The following is a 24671-nucleotide window of genomic DNA, read 5'->3' as shown; positions in this document are numbered from 1 at the left end:
GCCAGTGTGCATATATCCCTCTGTGCATCACGCATATAAAGAAATGCATCCTTTATTTGTTCTAACGACAGTAAAATATTGTCCCTGTCCAGGGTATCAATATTTTCAATCAGGGATTCTGACCAAACTACCCCCGCACTGCCCATCCAGGCAGTTGCTACAGCTGGTCGTAGTATAACACCTGCATGTGTGTATATACTTTTTTAGATATTTTCCATCCTCCTATCTGATGGATCTTTAAGTGCGGCCGTCTCAGGAGAGGGTAACGCCACTTGTTTAGATAAGCGTGTTAGCGCCTTGTCCACCCTAGGAGGTGTTTCCCAGCGCTCCCTAACCTCTGGCGGGAAAGGGTATAATGCCAATAATTTCTTTGAAATTATCAGCTTTTTATCAGGGGCAACCCACGCTTCATTACACACGTCATTTAGTTCTTCTGATTCAGGAAAAACTATAGGTAGTTTTTTCATACCCCACATAATACCCTGTTTAGTGGTACCTGTAGTATCAGCTAAATGTAACGCCTCCTTCATTGCCAAAATCATATAACGTGTGGCCCTACTGGAAAATACGGTTGATTCGTCACCGTCACCACTGGAGTCATCGCCTGTGTCTGGGTCTGTGTCGACCGACTGAGGCAAAGGGCGTTTCACAGCCCCTGACGGTGTTTGAGTCGCCTGGACAGGCACTAATTGATTGTCCGGCCGTCTCATGTCGTCAAACGACTTGTTGACACTATCCCGTAGTTCCATAAATAAAGGCATCCATTCTGGTGTCGACCCCCTAGGAGGTGACATCCCCATATTTGGCAATTGCTCCGCCTCCACACCAATATCGTCCTCATACATGTCGACACACACGTACCGACACACAGCAGACACACAGGGAATGCTCCTAATGAAGACAGGACCCACTAGCCCTTTGGGGAGACAGAGGGAGAGTTTGCCAGCACACACCAAAAGCGCTATATATATATCAGGGATAGCCTTATAATAAGTGCTCCCCTATAGCTGCTTTGTTATATAAAAATATCGCCATAAATTTGCCCCCCCTCTCTGTTTTACCCTGTTTCTGTAGTGCAGTGCAGGGGAGAGACCTGGGAGCCGTCCTGACCAGCGGAGCTGTGAGAGGAAATGGCGCCGTGTGCTGAGGAGATAGGCCCCGCCCCTTTTCCGGCGGGCTCGTCTCCCGCTATTTTGAGAAATCAGGCAGGGGTTAAATATCTCCATATAGCCTCTAGGGCTATATGTGAGGTATTTTTAGCCTTTATAGGTACTCATTTTGCCTCCCAGGGCGCCCCCCTCCCAGCGCCCTGCACCCTCAGTGACTGCCGTGTGAAGTGTGCTGAGAGGAAAATGGCGCACAGCTGCAGTGCTGTGCGCTACCTTTAGAAGACTGCAGGAGTCTTCAGCCGCCGATTCTGGACCTCTTCTGTCTTCAGCATCTGCAAGGGGGCCGGCGGCGCGGCTCCGGTGACCATCCAGGCTGTACCTGTGATTGTCCCTCTGGAGCTTGATGTCCAGTAGCCAAGAAGCCAATCCATCCTGCACGCAGGTGAGTTGACTCCTTCTCCCCTCAGTCCCTCGCTGCAGTGATCCTGTTGCCAGCAGGAATCACTGTAACATAAAAAACCTAGCTAAACTTTCTCTAAGCAGCTCTTTAGGAGAGCCACCTAGATTGCACCCTTCTCGGCCGGGCACAAAAATCTAACTGGAGTCTGGAGGAGGGTCATAGGGGGAGGAGCCAGTGCACACCACCTGATCGGAAAAGCTTTACTTTTTGTGCCCTGTCTCCTGCGGAGCCGCTATTCCCCATGGTCCTTTCAGGAACCCCAGCATCCACTAGGACGATAGAGAAATTCTATTGTTAGCAATATTTTATTAACCAGTTGCCTCATGTGGTCGCATTGGATGTGACCATGCCAAGCTGGACTTTGCCTGACACGGTCACATCTGGTGCAGCTGTGTCAGAGGAGCTTCCAGCCAGTTGCTAGAGGCTAATCTTCCAGCAACTGCCAGACTTTGCTCACATGACAGGCATCTCAGTTGCTGTGGCAACCTCCCCTCTGCCTCATTTTGCCGTTAAGGCTACAGAAGGGTGGCAATCCTAAAATGATCACCCAATCACAGCTGCAGGAAGGTAGTCTTCTTGCAGCTGAGGCTCAGGAGACCGGCTTCTCTCCCCCCGGCTGATGGGATAACCCAGCAGCTCTGTTGCCCTCGCAGTGGGTCATGGGCGATCCTTAGGATCAAGATTCACATGATCCTTATCACACCCTGCAGCTAGCTGACTGTCTTGCAGGACTGCAAGAAGGTGAAGTAAAATATAATTATGTTCAACAACAACAAAAAATTATGGTATACAGTATGTGTATATGTTACACAGTAAAGTTTTTTTTTTTTTAACTGAATAAAATATATATATTTTTAAATACCCCAAAATTGTTGATTTTTTTTTAAAATGGTCAAATTATTTAAACAACCTTTGTTCATTAATTGTATTAACAAATCTGCAGATTTGTTAATAAACATACTGATCTTGTTTAACTACCTCTTATTTACATAATATCATAATGAAAAAAATCGACAATTTGGGGTATATTTTTGGAAAAACCATTAGCTACTTAAGTAGTAGTTGTATCAATCCCCGTTGTATTCTGGGAATGAGTATATGGCCTGGTGCATGGATAGGTGAGAAAGCTGGGAGGGGTGGAGCACAAGCCCAGACAGGACCCTGACGTGCAAAAAGAATAAATATTTGGCCTCTCATGTCAAATAACCTTGTATATTGTAATATGGACTATCTGATGGGTTTATGTACCGAAGTTTCATTTGATACAGTATGCAACACTTATCCTCCCCCCTCTTTGATTTTTTTTCCTGTGCTTCAGTATTTTAGCATTTACGTTTCACAAATAGGAAATACACCCAGTTGTACTGAATAAAAGTGCGTAGTTATATGCAATCCCCATTCCCCATGCATGTACTGCTGTCATATGTGTTGTTGCCTGCAATGCTTGTGACCATCCCCGGATACACCCCATAGCTGCGAGGGAGCTGCTGCCGGTTTCTGCGCGGCCCCGGAGACCGGCGTCAGTGCGGCTCCCCCAGGGATAATAGCGCGGCGGTGGCGCTGTAAGCAGGAGCGGGCGGCAGCTACATCCCTGCAGCAGCACAGCGGTGTGTGCCCGGCGCCGGAGAGCAGGAGGACGTGACCCTCCCCAAAATGACGTGAGCTGTACGACGTCGGAACGTGGCATTGTGGATAGTGACGCTGAGTGGCTGTGTATGAGGGAGAGTTTGTGTGTACGAGACGGAGCGGGGTGTGAATATGGCGGACGGGGAGGCCGAGAGCAGCAGCGGCCCCGTCCCGGACATTACCGCCGAGATTCCCCGCTTGGAAGAGAGGCTGCGGGAGCTGGAGAGCCGCCTGCAGGAGGTGGGAGAGGACGAGGCCGTGCAGGCAGCCAGCGACTACTGCCAGCGCTTCTGTCAGGTCAGTGCTGGGAGCGGGCGAGAGGGGGGGATCAGGGCGGGTGCACCGTACCCTTCGCACCCCCAGCCGTCAGCGGCCAGTGCGGGCTCGGAGGGCGAGCGGGCTCCCCGCTGCTGCTGTAATGGAGGCTAGCAGGGTGCTGGGCGGGATCACAGGCTCCATTGTGTGTTTACATGGTCCATACATGTGCAGGCCTGTCACTCGCCGTGCCATCACAGGGCAGACGGGCTCCCTGCCCCGGTGCTGTGCCCCCTGCCTCCGTATCCTAGTGGCGGCGCACGGCTGACCGGGCTTCATGTTGGGAGCGGGTATTGACACTGGTCGCCTAGCCTGCAGTGCTGCTGCTGCATGGCACGGAGGGTTATGTGACCACTGTGGATACTGCTGGGTGCATGACCTCCCTGGCCTCATCCCGGCTCTGACAGACAACATCCTCCATACATCTCCCCGCCCTCCAGCGCTGCAGCCGCCCGCCTTCTGCCACCTTTGTGTAATCGGCCCTGTAACGCTATGTAGGGTACCGTGTTGTGTATTGTATCGCTCGCTCCTCCCATCGGAGGGTTCTGTGATAGGATCTGCAGAGGGAGAGCCTCCACCCACCCGGTCACATTACAGCCTGTGCGGGTAGCATGCATTGTGAGGGGGGGATGCTGCTCACACCTCCTCCCGTCTCCATTCACGTTTCATCCAGTTGCTGTAGCACAGACACTAAGGGGATTATCTATTAACCCCTGAATAACACGTCCCCAGCCATAATGCTCTCTCTCATGCATTAGCAGCATGTTGCTACACTTGGGTTTGTTTCCGTCTCCCGTTGTCCCATCCCAGCTTGTCTGCCCTCTTTGTTGGTTCAGGGATTCTTCCTTGGCCTGCTAGTCCCCGGGCACAAGCTAAGCCTGGCATCTACTGTAGAATAGTGGCTCTTTACTTTGTGTAATGGTTTATACTGTTGAATTGTATAAATATGATACAGGCTTTGCAATAACATGCAGATTTATGTTGTACGTTGTAAATTTATGCCAAAAATGTGTTCATTGTACACAGTTTACAATTTTTCTCTAATGAGGAATTTGGTAGTCGTGCTGCGTACACACTAAACGATGTGTCCCAGCGACGCTACAATACATCACACACCGTCCATACAAGTTTCATGATGCAGTGGACAACGGCGTGATGTATCATTGCCCACCATATTTAAAATGTGTGGCATAGTTCCATTGGGCATGCAGCATGCCCAAAAGGAAGACACAGGGAACAACCTGTGGGAGCGCTCTATTGTGGGTACACAGTGAGAGATGTGGCTGATACTGTATATCGTTCCAATCTGACTCGGAACTATATATCGTATGATTGATCGCTTGGTGTGTACCTGACTTAAGGGTCAAAATCTGTTCATTTATGAAACTGGTGCAAATGAAAGTGTGATGTACTGGCGATAGATCAAATGTCTATCTTCATTTTTCCAAATGACATGAAGAGATCATAAGCTGGTTGGGCAGCAGATTTCATGTGTCCCAAAAGTTCCTATCCTCAGGGTAGTTTGAGTTAAGTCATTCCTTTCAAATATAAAGTTGCCATATGCAATGATGTAGATTAAATAAAACTTTCTAGTGGGTGTGGTATAGAAGACCTACAATGTCTAGGTCGATCATTAGGTCGACCCCATATGGTCTACACTGGCAAAAGGTCCTCACAACATTTTAATTGAATTTAATTTTTTGGTGTCTTTTTCACTGTCGGAGCACAGGAAACCCCAGTTAGTGTACCACGTCCCCGCTCTGCACAGGTTACTGGGGTAAATGTATTACCCTCCATTATGGGGAAGAAGCCATGTCAATGCACGTGATGTGCACCTATACCTCTTCTCCCCATGTATAAAAGCGGTGGTGCAGGCACATGCGCCCCTGTCCATATAGGTGCTGCTATTTAATAGGCTGATATGAGGGGTAATGTATGAACAGTCAGCATCCCCGATCGTCCGACACCTGCAGCTGTCTATTTTACCAGCTGAATGTGGCATTGCCCATACACCACAGCAGTTGCAGAGCTGTCCCTGGCAGTGGTGGGTGCTGGCTCCGGACTGCGCAGGGGATCTCGTATGAGTAGAGAGATCCTGCTCATGCGCAGTGCAGCTGGCCGGGCAGGGAGACACTGCACCAGCACTAAGGTGATGTGCAGGGCCTCTTTGGCTGACAAGATGTTCTTACATCTTGGCGATGTCCCTTCCTGCTACGCCTCGGTAATGAGATTCGTGCCGCTATAATACATTTACCCCACTGTTGCCAATCGTAGTCCATGTGGATGGTAAAGTATGAAAAAAGTGTAAAAAAAAAAAAAACCAAACAAACCTTAAAGCGAGGTGTCGACCATTACATGTCAATATTTTGTACCCATCAACCTTTTCCAGTTTCAACCCTTTGTCACTGTCGACTTAATGCATGTCGATCATATGGGGGTCAACCTAGACATTGGGGTCGATTCAATTCAGCTACAGTTGAATAGCGCCAGGAATTAGCTCCCGACGCTATTCAATACGGCGACTAGTTACCCTCAGTTGTCGGGAATACTTCTCTCACCCCCGGGGGGGATGAGAGAAGAAAACCGACAAAAGAGCAGCCGCAAGGCTGATTGTCGGGAATCAGCATTGCGGTGGGGAGTTAAGTTGGAGAATGCTCGTTCTGCCGATAAAACAACCAGTTAAGTCGGCGAGAACGGGCATTCGCCGACTTAACTTTAGCTGAATTGAATAGCGTCGGGAGCTAATTCCCAGCGCTATTCATAAGTTGCCGAATTGAATCGACCCCATTGTCTATCTAAATATTGGAACCAGTTTGTAGTCTCTTTTGACAGTGACATTTTAAAATTACCAAATACCCAACTTTCTTTCCCCTGCTGAATAAAATGTAACACAGAAAGTAAAAATTAGCACTACATAAACTATAAAACAAACTTCTTGACCTTCAAAATAAGTGAAAGAGCACTGTAAATGCATGCAGATTCATGTAAAAAAGAGTACACCCTGCTTCATTCTGTCTTTTTACAGTCTCTAGTCTTCACCAAGTCCTACAACTTGAAAAATCTAATCTTATTAAATAATTTGCCCTTGTGAAGATAACTTTTTCAGTGTTTATTCAGTGAACCATAAGATAATGGTAAAAAGCCATGTGTGAAAAAATATGCCCAGTGATTCAGTAGTTTGTATAACCACATTTAGCAGAAATAACATAATCATTTTCTATGTGAGTTTATCAGTCTCTTGCATCCTTTTTGACCCATCCCTCCACTCAAAACTGCATGGGAGAAATTCTTTTTTGGGCACCTTTTTCAACAATGAAGTTATGATTTTGGTCTGAGTGCTATAGAATGCAGTGAACTAGTTTCTGCCAAGATTCAGCTGTTGGTCGGGTAGCCCTACGGTTTACTCTAGAACAGGGCTGGCCAAACCAGTCCTCGAGATCTACCAACAGTTCACATTTTCCAGACCACCTAGCTGGTGCACAGATGTAGTCATTACCAATTAAGATGTGCTGCATTCATTCCTAACTGACAATTCTACAGATCTCCAGTAGGCCTGGAAAACATGAACTGTTGGTAGATCTCGAGGACCGGTTTGGCCAGCCCTGATCTAGAAGACATTGGTACAAAGATAATTTTATAGTGAACTCAATGATTGCAAGGCATCCCTAAATCATTCTGTCCCCACAATTGTGCGTGATAGTTGAAATGAAGTTCTTGCCGTGGTAGCCATTTGATTTTTGACATTAATGTTGTTGTGCGCTTTAACCAAATTGATAGTTGAACGCTGGTATTTAAAGGTATCCACTTGTTCAATGATGTTGCCTGTGCAGCTAATCTAGATGGAAACATCATTGAACAAGTGGATACCTTTTAAATACCTGGGTTCAACTATCGATGGTCAACAGATAGCTGCTGCATGGAACATCACAAGTCCTATAGGTTCTGCCACAGCTGCCTTTGCATCTCTGAAAAAAAGCCTCTGGAGCCAACAGGATATTTCCACAAAAATTAAGGTATTCAACGCATTGGATAGAACAATATTACTTTATGGTTCAGCATCCTAGACAATCCTTAAAAACAACCTAAAATGTCTGGAACGTTAACAGATGAGGTGCTTCCGAAGCACACTACAAATAAAACAAACAAACAGCTGGAGAAATGAAAACATTCGAAAACTTTGCCAAGACCAACCCATAGTTGAATCCTATATTAAGACATCGTTCGGACAGGTTTGCAGAATGGAGCCTAAAAGAATACCATGCCACTGCCTAAATAAGACGCACCCGGATGGATGGAAATTAATGCGCCAAAAAAAACACTGCTAAAGCAGATTTCCCAAGACTTCAACCATTGCACTTCCATGTTGATGATGCCAAGCAAGCCGCCATAAACCGATCCCCTTTGCGTGTGGTTATTAGAGATTCCCTGCCTTTGGCTGTCACACTGCCGGCAAGTTTATCCTACCGACGCTAACAACAATTAAGTCAAAGCAAATGGCTCCACTTTGCTGTGTGTTTGGGGATCTTTTTGGAGACATGCCCTACGAAGAAAGCCATAGTTGTTCAGGTTTCTGGGTTTTTAGTTATGCATAATAACATTTAACCAAAGTATAAAAACCTGTGCAGACAAATTGGTTAAATGCGTGATTTAACCAATTTGTATGTACAACAGTTTTTGACTGGTTTCCAGTTTTTGGGAGCAAATAATCGACTTATTTGCTCTGATCCATTACCAGATTTTTATTTCAACCAGCCATATCCGGCAGATGATCTGGCGAATAATTGTACAGTGTATGTCCAGCATGATGAGCCGCAAGACCTCTCCAATGAATTCTCTCCATATTGTAATGTTCACACAGTCATGAATGCTCCAAACTGAATTGCCAAAGGGTATGCTTTAATATAGATTTGGTAGCACATCTGATGAAATAATGAAGTGCAATTGATTAACAGCATCTTACTTAAATTGTGGGGTGGGTGTATTAAATATCATTATGGGGAGAAGTGTATGAATGAGAAGTGTGTTCAGCGCTGCTAACTATAAAATAGCACACCAATATGTGAGGCAATGAATGAATGTTCAGTACTGACCGTTCCAACAGCTGTAGGTTGCTCATTCACCACAGCAGGGACAGTGCTGTCCCTGGCTGTGGCAGCTGCGGTCTCCAGGCTGCATAGGAGATCTCGCTATAATAACGATATTTCATGCATGCCCAGTGAGCCGGCTGAGGGGGTGAGAAAAAACTCATCAGCAATAGGCTGATGCACTCTGGGCCACTTCAGTATCCGAGATGTTTATACATCTCGGCGCTACTGCTTCCTGCTTCACATCAGTAAATAGGCGAACAGGAAGCGATATCATGCAGGTGTAATATATCACCCCCGTGTTCTTTATTCTTCTGATGTATACATACCCACTTTTTCATATATATTGTCTTTGTGTTGAGTTTTGTTGTGTGTTTTTGCATGGGTACATATTTACCTTATTTCTATATATTGCTTATTTTGTTTATATGTATTTTCTAGAATAAAAATATTTATTACGCTTTTAGCATTTATACCTATAGGTATAAAAAAAAAAATGGAATTTGCATAATGATCACATTTACAGACTTATAGACAATTGTTAATATGACAATTATATAATATAATAACAAATATATTAACATAAATATATACATATTTACATAAATAAAATATAAATAAATATAATATTTCATCTGTATAGTAAATTGTCATTGCAATGCTGTTCTGTTGGAGAGTTTGGATTGTAGTTTTGAGTCATGGCATTATTCCAGCAAACATTGGCACACTTGAGTGGCAAGGTGTTCCAGAGAAGTAATGCTCTTTATTCCGTATGATATAGTGGGGAGCAGATTAATTATGTCAAAAAGTGGGCAGCACCTTTACGTATAGCTATAATGGGCACAATTCAATTAGTATAGATGTGTCCTCGTACATCTAGCCTCAATATGCCATGCAGCTTGAGATACCTGGTGTGTGGTTGTTATTTTTATATATAGATCTATATATTTATTTATTATTTCTCGAACGTCCTAGTGGATGCTGGGGACTCCGAAAGGACCATGGGGAATAGCGGCTCCGCAGGAGACTGGGCACAAAGTAAAAGCTTTAGGACTAGCTGGTGTGCACTGGCTCCTCCCCCTATGACCCTCCTCCAAGCCTCAGTTAAGATTTTGTGCCCGAACGAGAAGGGTGCAATCTAGGTGGCTCTCCTGAGCTGCTTAGAGTAAAAGTTTAAATAGGTTTTTTATTTTCAGTGAGACCTGCTGGCAACAGGCTCACTGCATCGAGGGACTAAGGGGAGAAGAAGCGAACTCACCTGCGTGCAGAGTGGATTGGGCTTCTTAGGCTACTGGACATTAGCTCCAGAGGGACGATCACAGGCCCAGCCATGGATGGGTCCCGGAGCCGCGCCGCCGGCCCCCTTACAGATGCTGAAGCAAGAAGAGGTCCATAAATCGGCGGCAGAAGACTTTCCTGTCTTCATAAGGTAGCGCACAGCACTGCAGCTGTGCGCCATTGCTCTCAGCACACTTCACACTTCGGTCACTGAGGGTGCAGGACGCTGGGGGGGCGCCCTGGGAAGCAATGAATTTACCTTATTTGGCAAAAAATACAGCACATATAGCTCCTGGGCTATATGGATGTATTTAACCCCTGCCAGTTTTCCAGAAAAAAGCGGGAGAAGAGCCCGCCGTGAAGGGGGCGGGGCCTATCTCCTCAGCACACAGCACCATTTTTCCCACACAGCTCCGCTGGTAGGAAGGCTCCCAGAATCTCCCCTGCATCCTGCAACTACAGAAACAGGGTAAATAAGAGAGGGGGGCACTTATTTGGCAAAATAACAGATATAAGCAGCTATAAGGGATAGACACTAATTGTAAGGTTGTCCCTATACATATATAGCGCTCTGGTGTGTGCTGGCAAACTCTCCCTCTGTCTCCCCAAGGGGCTAAGTGGGTCCTGTCCTCTATCAGAGCATTCCCTGTGTGTGTGCTGGGTGTCGGTACTTGTGTGTCGACATGTATGAGGAGGAAAATGATGTGGAGGCGGAGCAATTGCCTATAATGGTGATGTCACCCCCTAGGGAGTCGACACCTGAATGGATGGCCGTAATTAAGGAATTACGTGACAGTGTCGGCACGTTACAGAAAACTGTTGACGACATGAGACAGCCGGCAGCTCAGTTAGTGCCTGTCCAGGCGTCTCAAACACCGTCAGGGGCTATTAAACGCCCGTTACCTCAGTGGGTCGACACGGACCCAGACACAGACACTGAATCCAGTGTCGACGGTGAAGAAACAAACGTATTTTCCAGTAGGGCCACACGTTACATGATCACGGCAATGAAGGAGGTTTTGCACATCTCTGATACTGCAAGTACCACAAAAAGGGGTATTATGTGGGGTGTGAAAAAACTGCCCGTAGTTTTTCCTGAATCAGATGAATTGAATGAAGTGTGTGATGAAGCGTGGGTTACCCCCGACAAAAAACTGCTAATTTCTAAAAAATTATTGGCACTATATCCCTTCCCACCAGAGGTTAGGGCTCGTTGGGAAACACCCCCTAGGGTGGATAAGGCGCTCACACGCTTATCAAAACAAGTGGCGTTACCGTCTCCAGAAACGGCCGCCCTTAAGGAGCCAGCAGATAGGAGGCTGGAAAATATCCTTAAAAGTATATACACACATACTGGTGTTATACTGCGACCAGCAATCGCCTCAGCCTGGATGTGCAGTGCTGGGGTGGCTTGGTCGGATTCCCTGACTGAAAATATTGATACCCTGGACAGGGACAATATATTATTGACTATAGAGCATTTAAAGGATGCATTCCTATATATGCGAGATGCACAGAGAGACATTTGCACTCTGGCATAAAGAGTAAGTGCGATGTCCATTTCTGCCAGAAGAGGATTATGGACGCGACAGTGGTCAGGGGATGCGGATTCCAAACGGCATATGGAAGTATTGCTGTATAAAGGGGAGGAGTTATTTGGGGGCGGTCTATCGGACCTGGTGGCCACGGCAACGGCTGGGAAATCCACCTTTTTACCCCAAGTCACCTCGCAGCAGAAAAAGATACCGCCTTTTCAGGCTCAGTCCTTTCGTCCCCATAAGGGCAAGCGGGCAAAAGGCCACTCATATCTGCCCCGGGGCAGAGGAAGGGGAAAAAGACTGCAACAGACAGCTTCTTCCCATGACCAGAAGCCCTCCCCCGCTTCTGCCAAGTCCTCAGCATGACGCTGGGGCCTTACAAGCGGACTCAGGCACGGTGGGGGCCCGTCTCAAGAATTTCAGCGCGCAGTGGGCTCACTCGCAAGTGGACCCCTGGATCCTGCAGGTAGTATTTCAGGGGTACAAATTGGAATTCGAGACGTCTCCCCCTCGCCAGTTCCTGAAGTCTGCTTTACCAACGTCTACCCCTGACAGGGAGGCGGTATTGGAAGCCATTCACAAGCTGTATTCCCAGCAAGTGATAATCAAGGTACCCCTCCTACAACAGGGAAAGGAGTATTACTCCACGCTGTTTGTGGTACCGAAGCCGGACGGCTCGGTGAGACCCATTTTAAATCTGAAAGCCTTGAACACTTACATAAAAAGGTTCAAGTTCAAGATGGAGTCACTCAGAGCAGTGATAGCGAACCTGGAAGAAGGGGACTACATGGTGTCTCTGGACATCAAGGATGCTTACCTCCATGTCCCAATTTGCCCTTCTCACCAAGGGTACCTCAGGTTTGTGGTACAGAACTGTCACTATCAGTTTCAGACGCTGCAGTTTGGATTGTCCACGGCACCCCGGGTCTTTACCAAGGTAATGGCCGAAATGATGATTCTTCTTCGAAGAAAAGGCGTATTAATTATCCCTTACTTGGACGATCTCCTGATAAGGGCACGGTCCAGAGAACAGTTAGAGGTCGGAGTAGCACTATCTCAAATAGTACTACGACAGCACGGATGGATTCTAAATATTCCAAAATCGCAGCTGATTCCGACGACACGTCTGCTGTTCCTAGGGATGATTCTGGACACAGTACAGAAAAAGGTGTTTCTCCCGGAAGAGAAAGCCAGGGAGTTATCCGACCTAGTCAGGAAGCTCCTAAGACCAGGCCAGGTGTCAGTGCATCAGTGCACAAGGGTCCTGGGAAAGATGGTGGCTTCTTACGAAGCGATTCCATTCGGCAGATTCCACGCAAGAACTTTTCAGTTGGATCTGCTAGACAAATGGTCCGGATCGCATCTTCAAATGCATCAGCGGATAACCCTGTCTCCAAGGACAAGGGTGTCTCTCCTGTGGTGGTTACAGAGTGCTCATCTCCTAGAGGGCCGCAGACTCTGCATTCAGGATTGGGTCCTGGTGACCACGGATGCCAGCCTGAGAGGCTGGGGAGCAGTCACACAGGGAAAAAATTTCCAGGGCTTGTGGTCAAGCATGGAAACGTCACTTCACATAAATATCCTGGAACTAAGGGCCATTTACAATGCCCTAAGTCAGGCAAGGCCTCTGCTTCAGGGTCAGCCAGTATTGATCCAGTCTGACAACATCACGGCAGTCGCCCACGTAAACAGACAGGGCGGCACAAGAAGCAGGAGGGCAATGACGGAAGTGACAAGGATTCTTCGCTGGGCGGAAAATCATGTGATAGCACTGTCAGCAGTGTTCATTCCGGTAGTGGACAACTGGGAAGCAGACTTCCTCAGCAGACACGATCTTCACCCGGGGGAGTGGGGACTTCACCCAGAAGTCTTCCACATGATTGTAAACCGTTGGGGAAAACCAAAGGTGGGCATGATGGCGTCTCGCCTCAACAAAAAACTGGACAGATATTGCTCCAGGTCAAGGGACCCTCAGGCAATAGCTGTGGACGCTCTGGTAACACCGTGGGTGTACCGGTCAGTGTATGTGTTCCCTCCTCTTCCTCTCATACCAAAAGTACTGAGAATCATAAGAAGGAGAGGAGTAAAGACTATACTCGTGGCTCCGGATTGGCCAAGAAGGACTTGGTACCCGGAAATTCAAGAGATGCTCACGGAAGACCCGTGGCCTCTACCTCTAAGACAGGACCTGCTCCAGCAGGGACCATGTCTGTTCCAAGACTTACCGCGGCTGCGTTTGACGGCATGGCGGTTGAACGCCGGATCCTGAAGGAAAAAGGCATTCCGGATGAAGTCATCCCTACCCTGATCAAAGCCAGGAAGGATGTAACCGTACAACATTATCACCATATTTGGCGTAAATATGTTGCGTGGTGCGAGGCCAGGAAGGCCCCTACAGAGGAATTTCAACTGGGTCGATTCCTGCATTTCCTGCAAACAGGACTGTCTATGGGCCTCAAATTAGGGTCCATTAAGGTTCAAATTTCGGCCCTGTCGATATTCTTCCAAAAAGAACTAGCTTCTGTTCCTGAAGTTCAGACGTTTGTCAAGGGAGTACTGCATATACAGCCTCCTTTTGTGCCTCCAGTGGCACCTTGGGATCTCAATGTAGTGTTGGGATTCCTAAAATCACATTGGTTTGAACCACTCACCACTGTGGACTTGAAATATCTCACATGGAAAGTGGTAATGCTGTTAGCCCTGGCTTCAGCCAGGCGTGTATCAGAATTGGCGGCTTTATCCTATAAAAGCCCTTACCTAATTTTTCATACGGACAGGGCAGAATTGAGGACTCGTCCTCAATGTCTCCCTAAGGTGGTTTCAGCATTTCACTTAAACCAACCTATTGTGGTGCCTGCGGCTACTAGGGACTTGGAGGATTCCAAGTTGCTGGACGTAGTCAGGGCCCTGAAAATATGTTTCCAGGACGGCTGGAGTCAGAAAATCTGACTCGCTGTTTATCCTGTATGCACCCAACAAGCTGGGTGCTCCTGCTTCTAAGCAGACGATTGCTCGTTGGATTTGTAGTACAATTCAGCTTGCACATTCTGTGGCAGGCCTGCCACAGCCAAAATCTGTAAAAGCCCATTCCACACGGAAAGTGGGCTCATCTTGGGCGGCTGCCCGAGGGGTCTCGGCTTTACAACTTTGCCGAGCTGCTACTTGGTCAGGGGCAAACACGTTTGCTAAATTCTACAAATTTGATACCCTGGCTGAGGAGGACCTGGAGTTCTCTCATTCGGTGCTGCAGAGTCATCCGCACTCTCCCGCCCGTTTGGGAGCTTTGGTATAATCCCCATGGTCCTTTCGGAGTCCCCAGCATCCACTAGGACGTTAGAGAAAATAAGAATTTACTTACCGATAATTCTATTTCTCATAGTCCGTAGTGGATGCTGGGCGCCCATCCCAAGTGCGGATTGTCTGCATTACTTGTACATAGTTATTGTTACAAAAATCGGGTTATTGTTGTTGTGAGCCATCTTTTCAGAGGCTCCTTCTGTTATCATGCTGTTAACTGGGTTCAGATCACAAGTTGTACGGTGTGATTGGTGTGGCTGGTATGAGTCTTACCCGGGATTCAAAATCCTTCCTTATTGTGTACGCTCGTCCGGGCACAGTATCCTAACTGAGGCTTGGAGGAGGGTCATAGGGGGAGGAGCCAGTGCACACCAGCTAGTCCTAAAGCTTTTACTTTGTGCCCAGTCTCCTGCGGAGCCGCTATTCCCCATGGTCCTTTCGGAGTCCCCAGCATCCACTACGGACTATGAGAAATAGAATTATCGGTAAGTAAATTCTTATTTTTTTTACAGAAAATGCGTCTTAATCCCAACTCATTTTGACTGGGACGCACGGATAGACTATGCTGATTCATTTGATATGACACTTGTATATTCTGTGTGAATAAAGCTAGGTACACATTAAACAATGTGTACCCAGCACAACTTCAGCGGTGATGGGAACTGGCAGCTGCAGAGTGAAGGCCTGGGGGTGTGAGGTCCATGCTGCATTTGCAGGCGACATCATGGTGGGTACTCACTAGAAGATTTTAACAATTTGTCGTTCCGATCTGTCTGGATCAGGCAAAAAGTAAAAAAAATCATAATGTGTACCCAGTTTAAGTCTGTATACGGGCAGAAAAAAACTTGTATTGGGAAAAACGCTGCATCTGCTACATTGTAGCACTTTGTGTACAGATTCAGAGATTCAGTCGCACAAAGAGATATAGCAAATTAATAAGAGTCTCCTCATGCGTCCTAATCACATTGCGATGAAATTAAGATGCATTTTTGCAAAAAGACGCCAGACGTTCTTACACGACCTGGCATGCCAAACAGAGCTGTTTGGCGTGACTGCAGCAAAGTTGAATGAGGAAACATCTGTAGCTCCTAGATTAAGTGCCCGGAGCAATTCAATTGACTGCATCGCACCTCACACTTAACACATGAGGTGCACTGAATACTGTAGCTCATTACAATTATTCCAGGAGCTATATCCCTGTTATGCCTTTTGAATTGCTTCCAATATTTTTTGACACCCCTGAAACACAGTTTTACTCACTTTCTCTAACGTCCTAGTGGATGCTGGGGACTCCGTCAGGACCATGGGGAATAGCGGGCTCCGCAGGAGACAGGGCACATCTAAAAAGCTTTTTAGGTCACATGGTGTGTACTGGCTCCTCCCCCCATGACCCTCCTCCAAGCCCCAGTTAGGTTTTTGTGCCCGTCCGAGAAGGGTGCAAACTGGATGGCTCTCTTAAGGAGCTGTTTAGTAAAGTTTTTTTTTAGGTTTCTAATCAGTGATTCCTGCTGGCGACAGGATCACTGCAACGAGGGACTTAGGGGAGAGACTTGCAACTCACCTGCGTGCAGGAGGATTGAAGTTTTAGGCTACTGGACACTGAGCTCCAGAGGGAGTCGGAACACAGGTCAGCCTGGGGTTCGTCCCGGAGCCGCGCCGCCGATCCCCCTTACAGACGCTGAAGAAAGACGGCGGAACGGAGGTCCGGAAACAGGCGGCAGAAGACTTCACAGTCTTCAGAGAGGTAGCGCACAGCACTGCAGCTGTGCGCCATTGTTGCTACACGGCTCACTGACACGGTCACGGAGGGTGCAGGGCGCTGCTGGGGGCGCCCTGGGCAGCAATATAAATACCTATTTGGCAAATAAATACATCACATATAGCCATTAAGGCTATATGTATGTATTTAACCCAGGCCAGTTTTCCTAATAACCGGGAGAAAAGCCCGCCGTGAAAGGGGCGGAGCTTATTCTCCTCAGCACTCAGCGCCATTTTCCTGACCAGCTCCGCTGGTGAGGAAGGCTCCCACTCTCCCCTGCACTACAGAAACAGGGTTAAAGAGAAGGGGGGCATAAATTGGCGATATAATTATATATTAAGAGCCCATATATAGAAACAACACCTTCTAGGGTTGTTATATACATTATGGCGCTTTTGGTGTGTGCTGGCAAACTCTCCCTCTCTCTCCCCAAAGGGCTAGTGGGTCCTGTCCTCTATCAGAGCATTCCCTGTATGTGTGTGCTGTAGGTCGGTACGTGTGTGTCGACATGTATGAGGAAAATGTTGGTGAGGAGACGGAGAAAATTGCCTGTAATGGTGATGTCACTCTCTAGGGAGTCGACACCAGAATGGATGGCTTACTTATGGAATTACGTGATAATGTCAACACGCTGCAAGCCGGTTGACGACATGAGACAGCCGGCGGACAAATTAGTATCGGTCCAGGCGTCTCAGACACCGTCAGGGGCTTGTAAAAACGCCCATTTACCTCAGTCGGTCGACAGACACTGACACGGACACTGACCCCAGTGTCGACGGTGAAGAAACAAACGTATTTTTCCTTTAGGGCCACAAGTTACATGTTAAGGGCAATGAAGGAGGTGTTACGTATTTCTGATACCACAAGTACCACAAATAAGGGTATTTTGTAGGGTGGGAATAAACTACTTGTAGTTTTGCCTGAATCAGATAAATTAAATGAAGTGTGTGATGATACGTGGGGTTCCTCCGACAGAAAGTTATGGGCGGTATACCCTTTTTCCCGCCAGTAGTAAGGGCGAGTTGGAAAACACACCTTAGGGTGGACAAGGCGCTCACACGCATATAAAAAACATGGCGTTACCGTTTCCAGATACGGCCGCCCTCAAGGAGCCAGCTGATAGGAAGCTGAAAAATATCATAACAGTATATACACACATACTGGTGTTATACTACGACCAGCAATCGCCTCAGCCTGGATGTGCAGCGCTGAGGGGGCTTGGTCGGATTTCCTGACTGAAAATTTTGATACCCTTGACAGGGACAGGATTTTATTGTCTATAGAGCATTTTAGGGATGCATTTCTATATATGTGTGATGCGCAGAGGCATATTTGCATTCTGGCATCAAAGAGTAAATGTGATGTACATATCTGCCAGACGAAGACACGACAGTGGTCAGGTGAGGCAGATTCCAGACGGCATATGGAAGTATTGCCGTATAAAGGGGCGGTCCATTGGACCTGGTGGCCATGGCAACAGCTGAAAAATCCACCTTTTGTTACCCCGAGTCACATATTGGCAGAAAAGGACACAGTCTTTTCAGTCTCAGTCCTTTCGTCCCCATACGGGCAGGCGGGCGAAGGCCAGTCATATCTGCCCAGGGGGAGAGGAAAGGGAAGAAGACTGCAGCAAGCAGCTCATTCCCAGGAACAGAAGCTCCTCACGGCTTCTGCCAAGTCCGCAGCATAACGCTGGGGCCGTACAAGCGGACTCAGGTGCGGTAGGGGGTCATCTCAAGAGTTTCAGCAACACTCGCAAGGGAACTCCGGGATCCTACATGTAATATCCCAGGTGTACATTGGAAATTCGAGACGTCTCCCCCTCACACAATTCACAGGCTGTATTCCCAGCAGGTGATAATCAAAGTACCCTTCTTACAACAAGGAAGGGGGTAGTATTCCACGCTATATTGTGGTACTGAAGCCAACCGGCTCGGTGAGATCTGAAATATTTGAACACTTACATACAAGCGTTCAAATCAAGATGGAGTCACTCGGAGCAGTGATAGCGAACCAGGAAGAAGGGGACGATATGATGTCACTGGATATCAGGGACGTTTACCTACAGGTCCAAATTTGCCCTTCTCACCAAGGGTACTTCAGGTTCCTGGTACAGAACTGTCACTATCAGTTCAGACGCTGCCGTTTGGATGGTCCACGGCGCCCCGGGTCTTTACCAAGGTAATGGCCGGAATGATGATTTTTCTTAAAAGAAACATGGACGCTTTCCTGATAAGGGCAAGGTCCAGAGAACAGTTGGAGGTCGGAGTAGCACTATCTTAAGTAGTTCTACGACAGCACGAGTGGATTCTAAATATTCCAAAATCGCAGCTTTTTCCGACGACACGTCTACTGTTCCTAGGGAAGATTCTGGACACAGTCCAGAAAAACGTGTTTCTCCCAGTGGAGAAAACCAGGGAGTTATCCGAGCTAATCGGGATCCTCCTAAAACCAGGAAAAGTGTCAGTGCATCATTGCACAAGAGTCCTGGTAAAAATGGTGGCTTATTACGAAGCAATTCCATTCGGCAGATTTCCCGCAAGAACTCTTCAGTGGGATCTGCTGGACAAATGGTCCGGATCGCATCCTCAGATGCATCAGCGGATAACCCTATATCCAAGGAAAAGGGTGTCTCTCCTGTGGTGATTACAGAGTGCTCATCTTCTAGAGGGCCGCAGATTCGGCATTCAGGATTGGATGCCGGTGACCACGGAGGCCAGCCTGAGAGGCTGGGGAACAGTCACACAGGGAAAAAATTTCCAGGGAAGTGTGATTAAGTCTGGAGAATTCTCTCCGCATAAATAAGCTTAGAGCAAATTTATAATGCTCTAAACTTAGCTAGACCTCTGCTTCAAGGTCAGCCGGTATTGATCCAGTGGGATAACATCACGGCAGTCGCCCACGTAAACAGAAGGGCGGCACAAGAAGCAGGAGGGCAGTGAAAACTGCAAGGATTTTTCGCTAGGCGGAAAATCATGTGATAGCACTGTCAGCAGTGTTCTTTCCGGGAGTGGACGACTGGGAAGCAGACTTCCTCAGCAGGCATGACCTCCACCCGGGAGAGTGGAAACTTCATAGGGAAGTTTTTCAACATGATTGTGGACCGTTGGCAAAGACCAAAGGTGGACATGATGGCGTCCCGCCCGAACAAAAACGGGACAGGTATTCCGCCAGGTCATGAGACCTTCAGGCGATAGCTGTGGATGTTCTGGTAACACCGTGGGTGTACCAGTCTGTGTATGTGTTCCCTCCTCTGTTTCTCATAACCAGGGTATTGAGAATTATAAGACATAGAGGAGTATGAACTATACTAGTGGCTCCGGATTGGCCAAGAGGGACTTGGTACCCGGAACTTCAAGAAATGCTCACAGAGGACTAAGGGCCTGGGGAGCTAAGAAGGGACTTGATTCAGCAAGTACCATGTCTATTCCAAGACTTACCGCGGCTGCGTTTGACGGCATGGCGGTTGAATGCCGGATCCTGAGGGGAAAAGGCATTCCATAAGAGGTCATACCTACCCTGGTCAAAGCCAGGAAGGAGGTGACCGCACAACGTCATCACCACATGTGGTGAAAATATGTTGCGTGGGTGAGGCCAGGAAGGCTCCACGACGGAAATTCAACTAGGTCGATTTCTACACTTCCTGAAAACAGGAGTGTTTTGGACCTCAAATTGGGGTTCATTAACATTTAAATTTCGGCCCTGTAGATTTTCTTCCAGAAAGAATTGACTTCAGTTCCTGAAGTCCAGATTGTAAAGGATGTATTGCATATACAGCTTTTTTGTGCCCCTAGGGGCACCGTGAGATCTCAACATAGTGTTGGGATTTCTTAAAATCATATTGGTTTGAACCGCTCAAATCTGTGGATTTGAAATATCTCACATGGAAAGTGACCATGCTGTTGACAAATATCTCACATGGGAAGTGACCATGTTGTTAGCCCTGGCCTCGGCCAGGCGATTGTCAGAATGGGCGGCTTTGTCTTACAAAAGCCCATATTAAAATTTTCCATTTGAACGGGACAGAACTGGGACTCGTCTCCAGTTTCTTCATGAAGGGGTGTCGGCGTTTTCACCTGAAACAACCTCTTGTGGTGCCTGCGGCTACTAGGGACTTGGAGGACTCCAAGTTACTAGACGTGGTCAGGGCCTTAAAAAAAAAAATATATATATATATATATATATATATATATATATATATATATATATATATATAGTTAGGACGGCTGGAGTCAGAAAGTCTGACTGGCTGTTTATACTGTATACACCCAACAAGCTGGGTGCTCATGCTTCTAAGCAGTCTATTGCACGCTGGATTTGTAGTACAATTCAGCTTGCACATTCTGTGGCAGGCCTGCCACAGACGAAATATGTAGATGCCCATTCCACAAGGAAGGTGGGCTCATCCTGGGCGGCTGCCCGAGGAGTCTCGGCATTACAACTTTGCCGAGCAGCTACGTGGTCAGGGGAGAACACGTTTGTAAAATTTTACAAATTTTGATACTCTGGCTAAGGAGGACCTGGAGTTCTCTCATTCGGTGCTGCAGAGTCATCCGCACTCTCCCGCCCGTTTGGGAGCTTTGGTATAATCCCCATGGTCCTGACGGAGTCCCCAGCATCCACTAGGACGTTAGAGAAAATAAGAATTTACTTACCGATAATTCTATTTCTCGTAGTCCGTAGTGGATGCTGGGCGCCCATCCCAAGTGCGGATTGTCTGCAATGCTTGTACATAGTTATTGTTACAAAAATCGGGTTATTACTATTGTTGTGAGCCATCTTTTCGGAGGCTACTTCGTTTTGTTATCATACTGTTAACTGGGTTCAGATCACAAGTTGTACGGTGTGATTGGTGTGGCTGGTATGAGTCTTACCCGGGATTCAAGATCCTTCCTTATTGTGTACGCTCGTCCGGGCACAGTACCTAACTGAGGCTTGGAGGAGGGTCATGGGGGGAGGAGCCAGTACACACCATGTGACCTAAAAAGCTTTTTAGATGTGCCCTGTCTCCTGCGGAGCCCGCTATTCCCCATGGTCCTGACGGAGTCCCCAGCATCCACTACGGACTACGAGAAATAGAATTATCGGTAAGTAAATTCTTATTATCTCTTCTCAAGAGAAGCGGTTTGGTGAAAGCACTGTCTCGTGAAACATACTTTATTACCGTGTAAAAGAATATGCACAAATAAAAAAATCATAAGTACAGCTTTGAATTAATTACTGCTTGCTGTTACAAAAAGTGTCGACCCGGTGAAATTGCCTATTTCCTCCAACATCATGGAGTCTAGCACTTGTGGGCCTCAACTGAATGGAAATTTCTATTCACAATATAATAATTGTGTGTAGATTGTGTGCCTATCGTGAGAATGTACAGCTAACCTAGAATGGAGTGGCATGACGGTTCTAGTGTGTACAGGAGAAGCAATACATTGCTTACGACCTAGCAAAACAATATGTCGTTAGCAAGATATATAATATATATAATATGCGAAATCCCTCGCTCACTAATTCTTACTTCCCGATATGTTAGGAAGCTGAAATTTAACATAGGTGATCTTCATGTGGGAAATAAGAAAACTAAGTAATTAGGATTTTAATAAACCTCCCCTAAGGCAATGAAAAGGGGGTTGACATAATTATGTGATTACAGATGCGTGGCTTGCGTTGCATGAACGGTAGCGCCCAAACGGAAAATTGGGTCACAATTTGGATAGTACCTTCAGTCTGTAGAATTTAATAAAACCAGAAAAATAGTCCTGTCACTTTATACCGTATCTGCTACTGGTGCTCCTCTGGTAACACCATGGATTAATATTTACTATCATTAAGATGTCTTAAATTTACATCTATAGATTCTACCAAATTTTTAACATTCATTTATACGGACAACAGTGGAAATCGGAAACTCCTGTGCAAAGAACGGGTAGAACAGCTAGTTAAATATAAAAACAGTCAATTAAGTATTCATATTTGAAAAGGGGAGTCCAAAGTGTTAAGTCCAATTTGGAACTGCAGATGTTTCTATACTTTTATTAATGACTCCTTTCCCATTTTTTTTTTTTTTAACCCCATGGTAGTTGTTTTGAAGAAATTGTTACTCCCAATGATGTTCCTAAAAGATATACCGTCTTGCCAAGAATTCACCCAACAAGCAAGGCCAAATGGTTTAATTAGTAAAAGAAAATGTTTTCTTTCCATAAAAACAATACACAATGTTTAAAACTTTTTGCTTACAGTGTAAATAGGTGACAGAATATCCACAACTAACAGAAGAAGATGATATTTCCCACCAGCACTCTTACGGGTATGACCTCAATTGGTGGGTTCTTTCTGCTGAATGTGACGACATTGCACCAACAGACCCTACAAGTTTCGTCCAAAGGACTTATTCAGGGGTAAAATCTTATTTGGGATACTACAAAACTTGTAAAATCCTTTCACAAGACCGAATGATGGTGATGAACAAACAGTTGAACAGAAAAAACAATAGAATCCAGTCAGAATAATCAGAAACTGGTTTCCAGTATATAAAATCTTTTATAAACAGCAACAATGCCATCCTCCAGACATGTGATGATCCTCCAAAAGTGAGTGCTAACACTGAGTTTTGCGTACTCTGATGGTTTTTTGGTATAGTACTCTTTGGGAAGAAAGTGCTTTAATGTAGCATCATTATATATTTTTTATATTATATTTGTATTCCAATCTATCCCAGGTCCCAATGGCGACCAGATTAAGCAGAGAGATTTGTGGGCGTGCCTGTATTGCGGGCTGTGCCTGTCCATCCTGGCCTCCACTGTCTCCAAACTCCCATCTACATAAAGCTACCCTGTAAGAGGGTGTATTTGTGGCCGGGGATTTGGGCGGCTTTGGAGTGGGTAGTGATGTGGCCACAGGACTGGGGCTGGAGGGGGAAGGGGATTGTTTGCTGTGGGGGGGGAGGGGAGAGGTACAGAGTGGTTTGCCTTGAGGTACCCTCTTAATTGTGGTCATGGGGGGTAGTTGCTCTGATATGTGGCCATTGAGGTACACTTTTTTAGTTGCTGATTTCTCCACTTTAATCCTGGCTCCTAGATTTTAGAAAAAATTATCAAGCCGTGTGTGTGTATTGTTTTGAGAGGGCTTGTCTCACCACATTTGCCCACATTTCTGTGAGATCAGCTCCCTCGGAGAGAGGAAAACTAGACCTGCACATTCTGATTTGAAACCTCGGACTTTATGGGCTGCACAGCTCCAAGTGGAGAAATAGAATTCTGGGTTTTTCAGCTCACCCGGAGCCAGCAGGAAGTCAGAAGCAGGAGAGGGGTTTAAAACTCCCATACACTCACTGCACTGATGCCTTTTAGAGGCCAGTGAGTAGACTGCCGTTTTATAGTGCCAGGGATTGTGGACATTGGCTGTGCCAGGAGAAACATGGCAGATGGTGGCTGCAGGTCATTGCAGCAGGATGGCTGTTGAGCACGGGGAGTGCCATTTACTTTTCATTTGTTTTATTTTAAGTTATGTACCTGTGTGACCAGGCCTAAGCCTGGGTAAGCTGTGTTCAGTATCTGATGCCAGTAAAGACACTTTCCCTGAAAAACCTGCCTAAGAATCCTTATTTCCAGTACACGTTTTTAATCTAAATGTATTACATTAAAGACAGGTGAAGTGAGTAGAATTTATTATATCAATGCAATAGCACCTGTAAAGGGGTAGGATATATCAGGCCGCAAATGAACATTCCATTCTTGAAGTTGATGTATTGGAAGCAGGAAAAATGGGCAGTATAAAAATCTGAGCAACTTTGACAAGGGCAAAATTGTGATGACTAGATGACTGGGTCAAAGAGTTATTAAATGGTGGGTCTTATGGGATGTTCCTGGTATGCAGTGGTTAGTACCAACCAAAAGCTGCGGGGTGACACAATTGAATCACTCCCTTTATTTGTAAAATGCAACAGGAACAGAAGGTCAAATATTCAATTTTCAACATAATTACATTATATTTCTCTTACGTCCTAGAGGATGCTGGGGACTCCGTAAGGACCATGGGGTATAGATGGGCTCCGCAGGAGATAGGGCACCTAAAAAGAACTTTGACTATGGGTGTGCGCTGGCTCCTCCCTCTATGCCCCTCCTCCAGACCTCAGTTAGATCTTGTGCCCAGAGGAGAATGGGTGCACTGCAGAGAGCTCTCCAGAGTTTTCTGTTTTAAAAGAATTTT

At 46.5% G+C, this 24671-nt stretch overlaps 1 protein-coding gene across 1 annotated transcript in view; it reads left to right on the top strand.

The window, feature by feature from the left end:
* Positions 1–3091: 3091 nt before the first annotated feature.
* The window catches only part of ZNF292 (zinc finger protein 292), a 126793-nt gene continuing 105213 nt past the window's right edge, over positions 3092–24671 (top strand). Inside the window, exon 1 of the mRNA XM_063916944.1 lies at positions 3092–3492. Coding sequence (XP_063773014.1) covers positions 3328–3492 — 165 coding nt within the window. The 5' untranslated portion in view covers positions 3092–3327. The remainder of the gene's footprint in view (positions 3493–24671) is intronic.

Source organism: Pseudophryne corroboree, chromosome 4 (genome assembly GCF_028390025.1).
Source record: "Pseudophryne corroboree isolate aPseCor3 chromosome 4, aPseCor3.hap2, whole genome shotgun sequence".
Taxonomy (NCBI): Eukaryota; Metazoa; Chordata; class Amphibia; order Anura; family Myobatrachidae; genus Pseudophryne; species Pseudophryne corroboree.
This window is presented reverse-complemented; position numbering and strand designations above follow the sequence as displayed.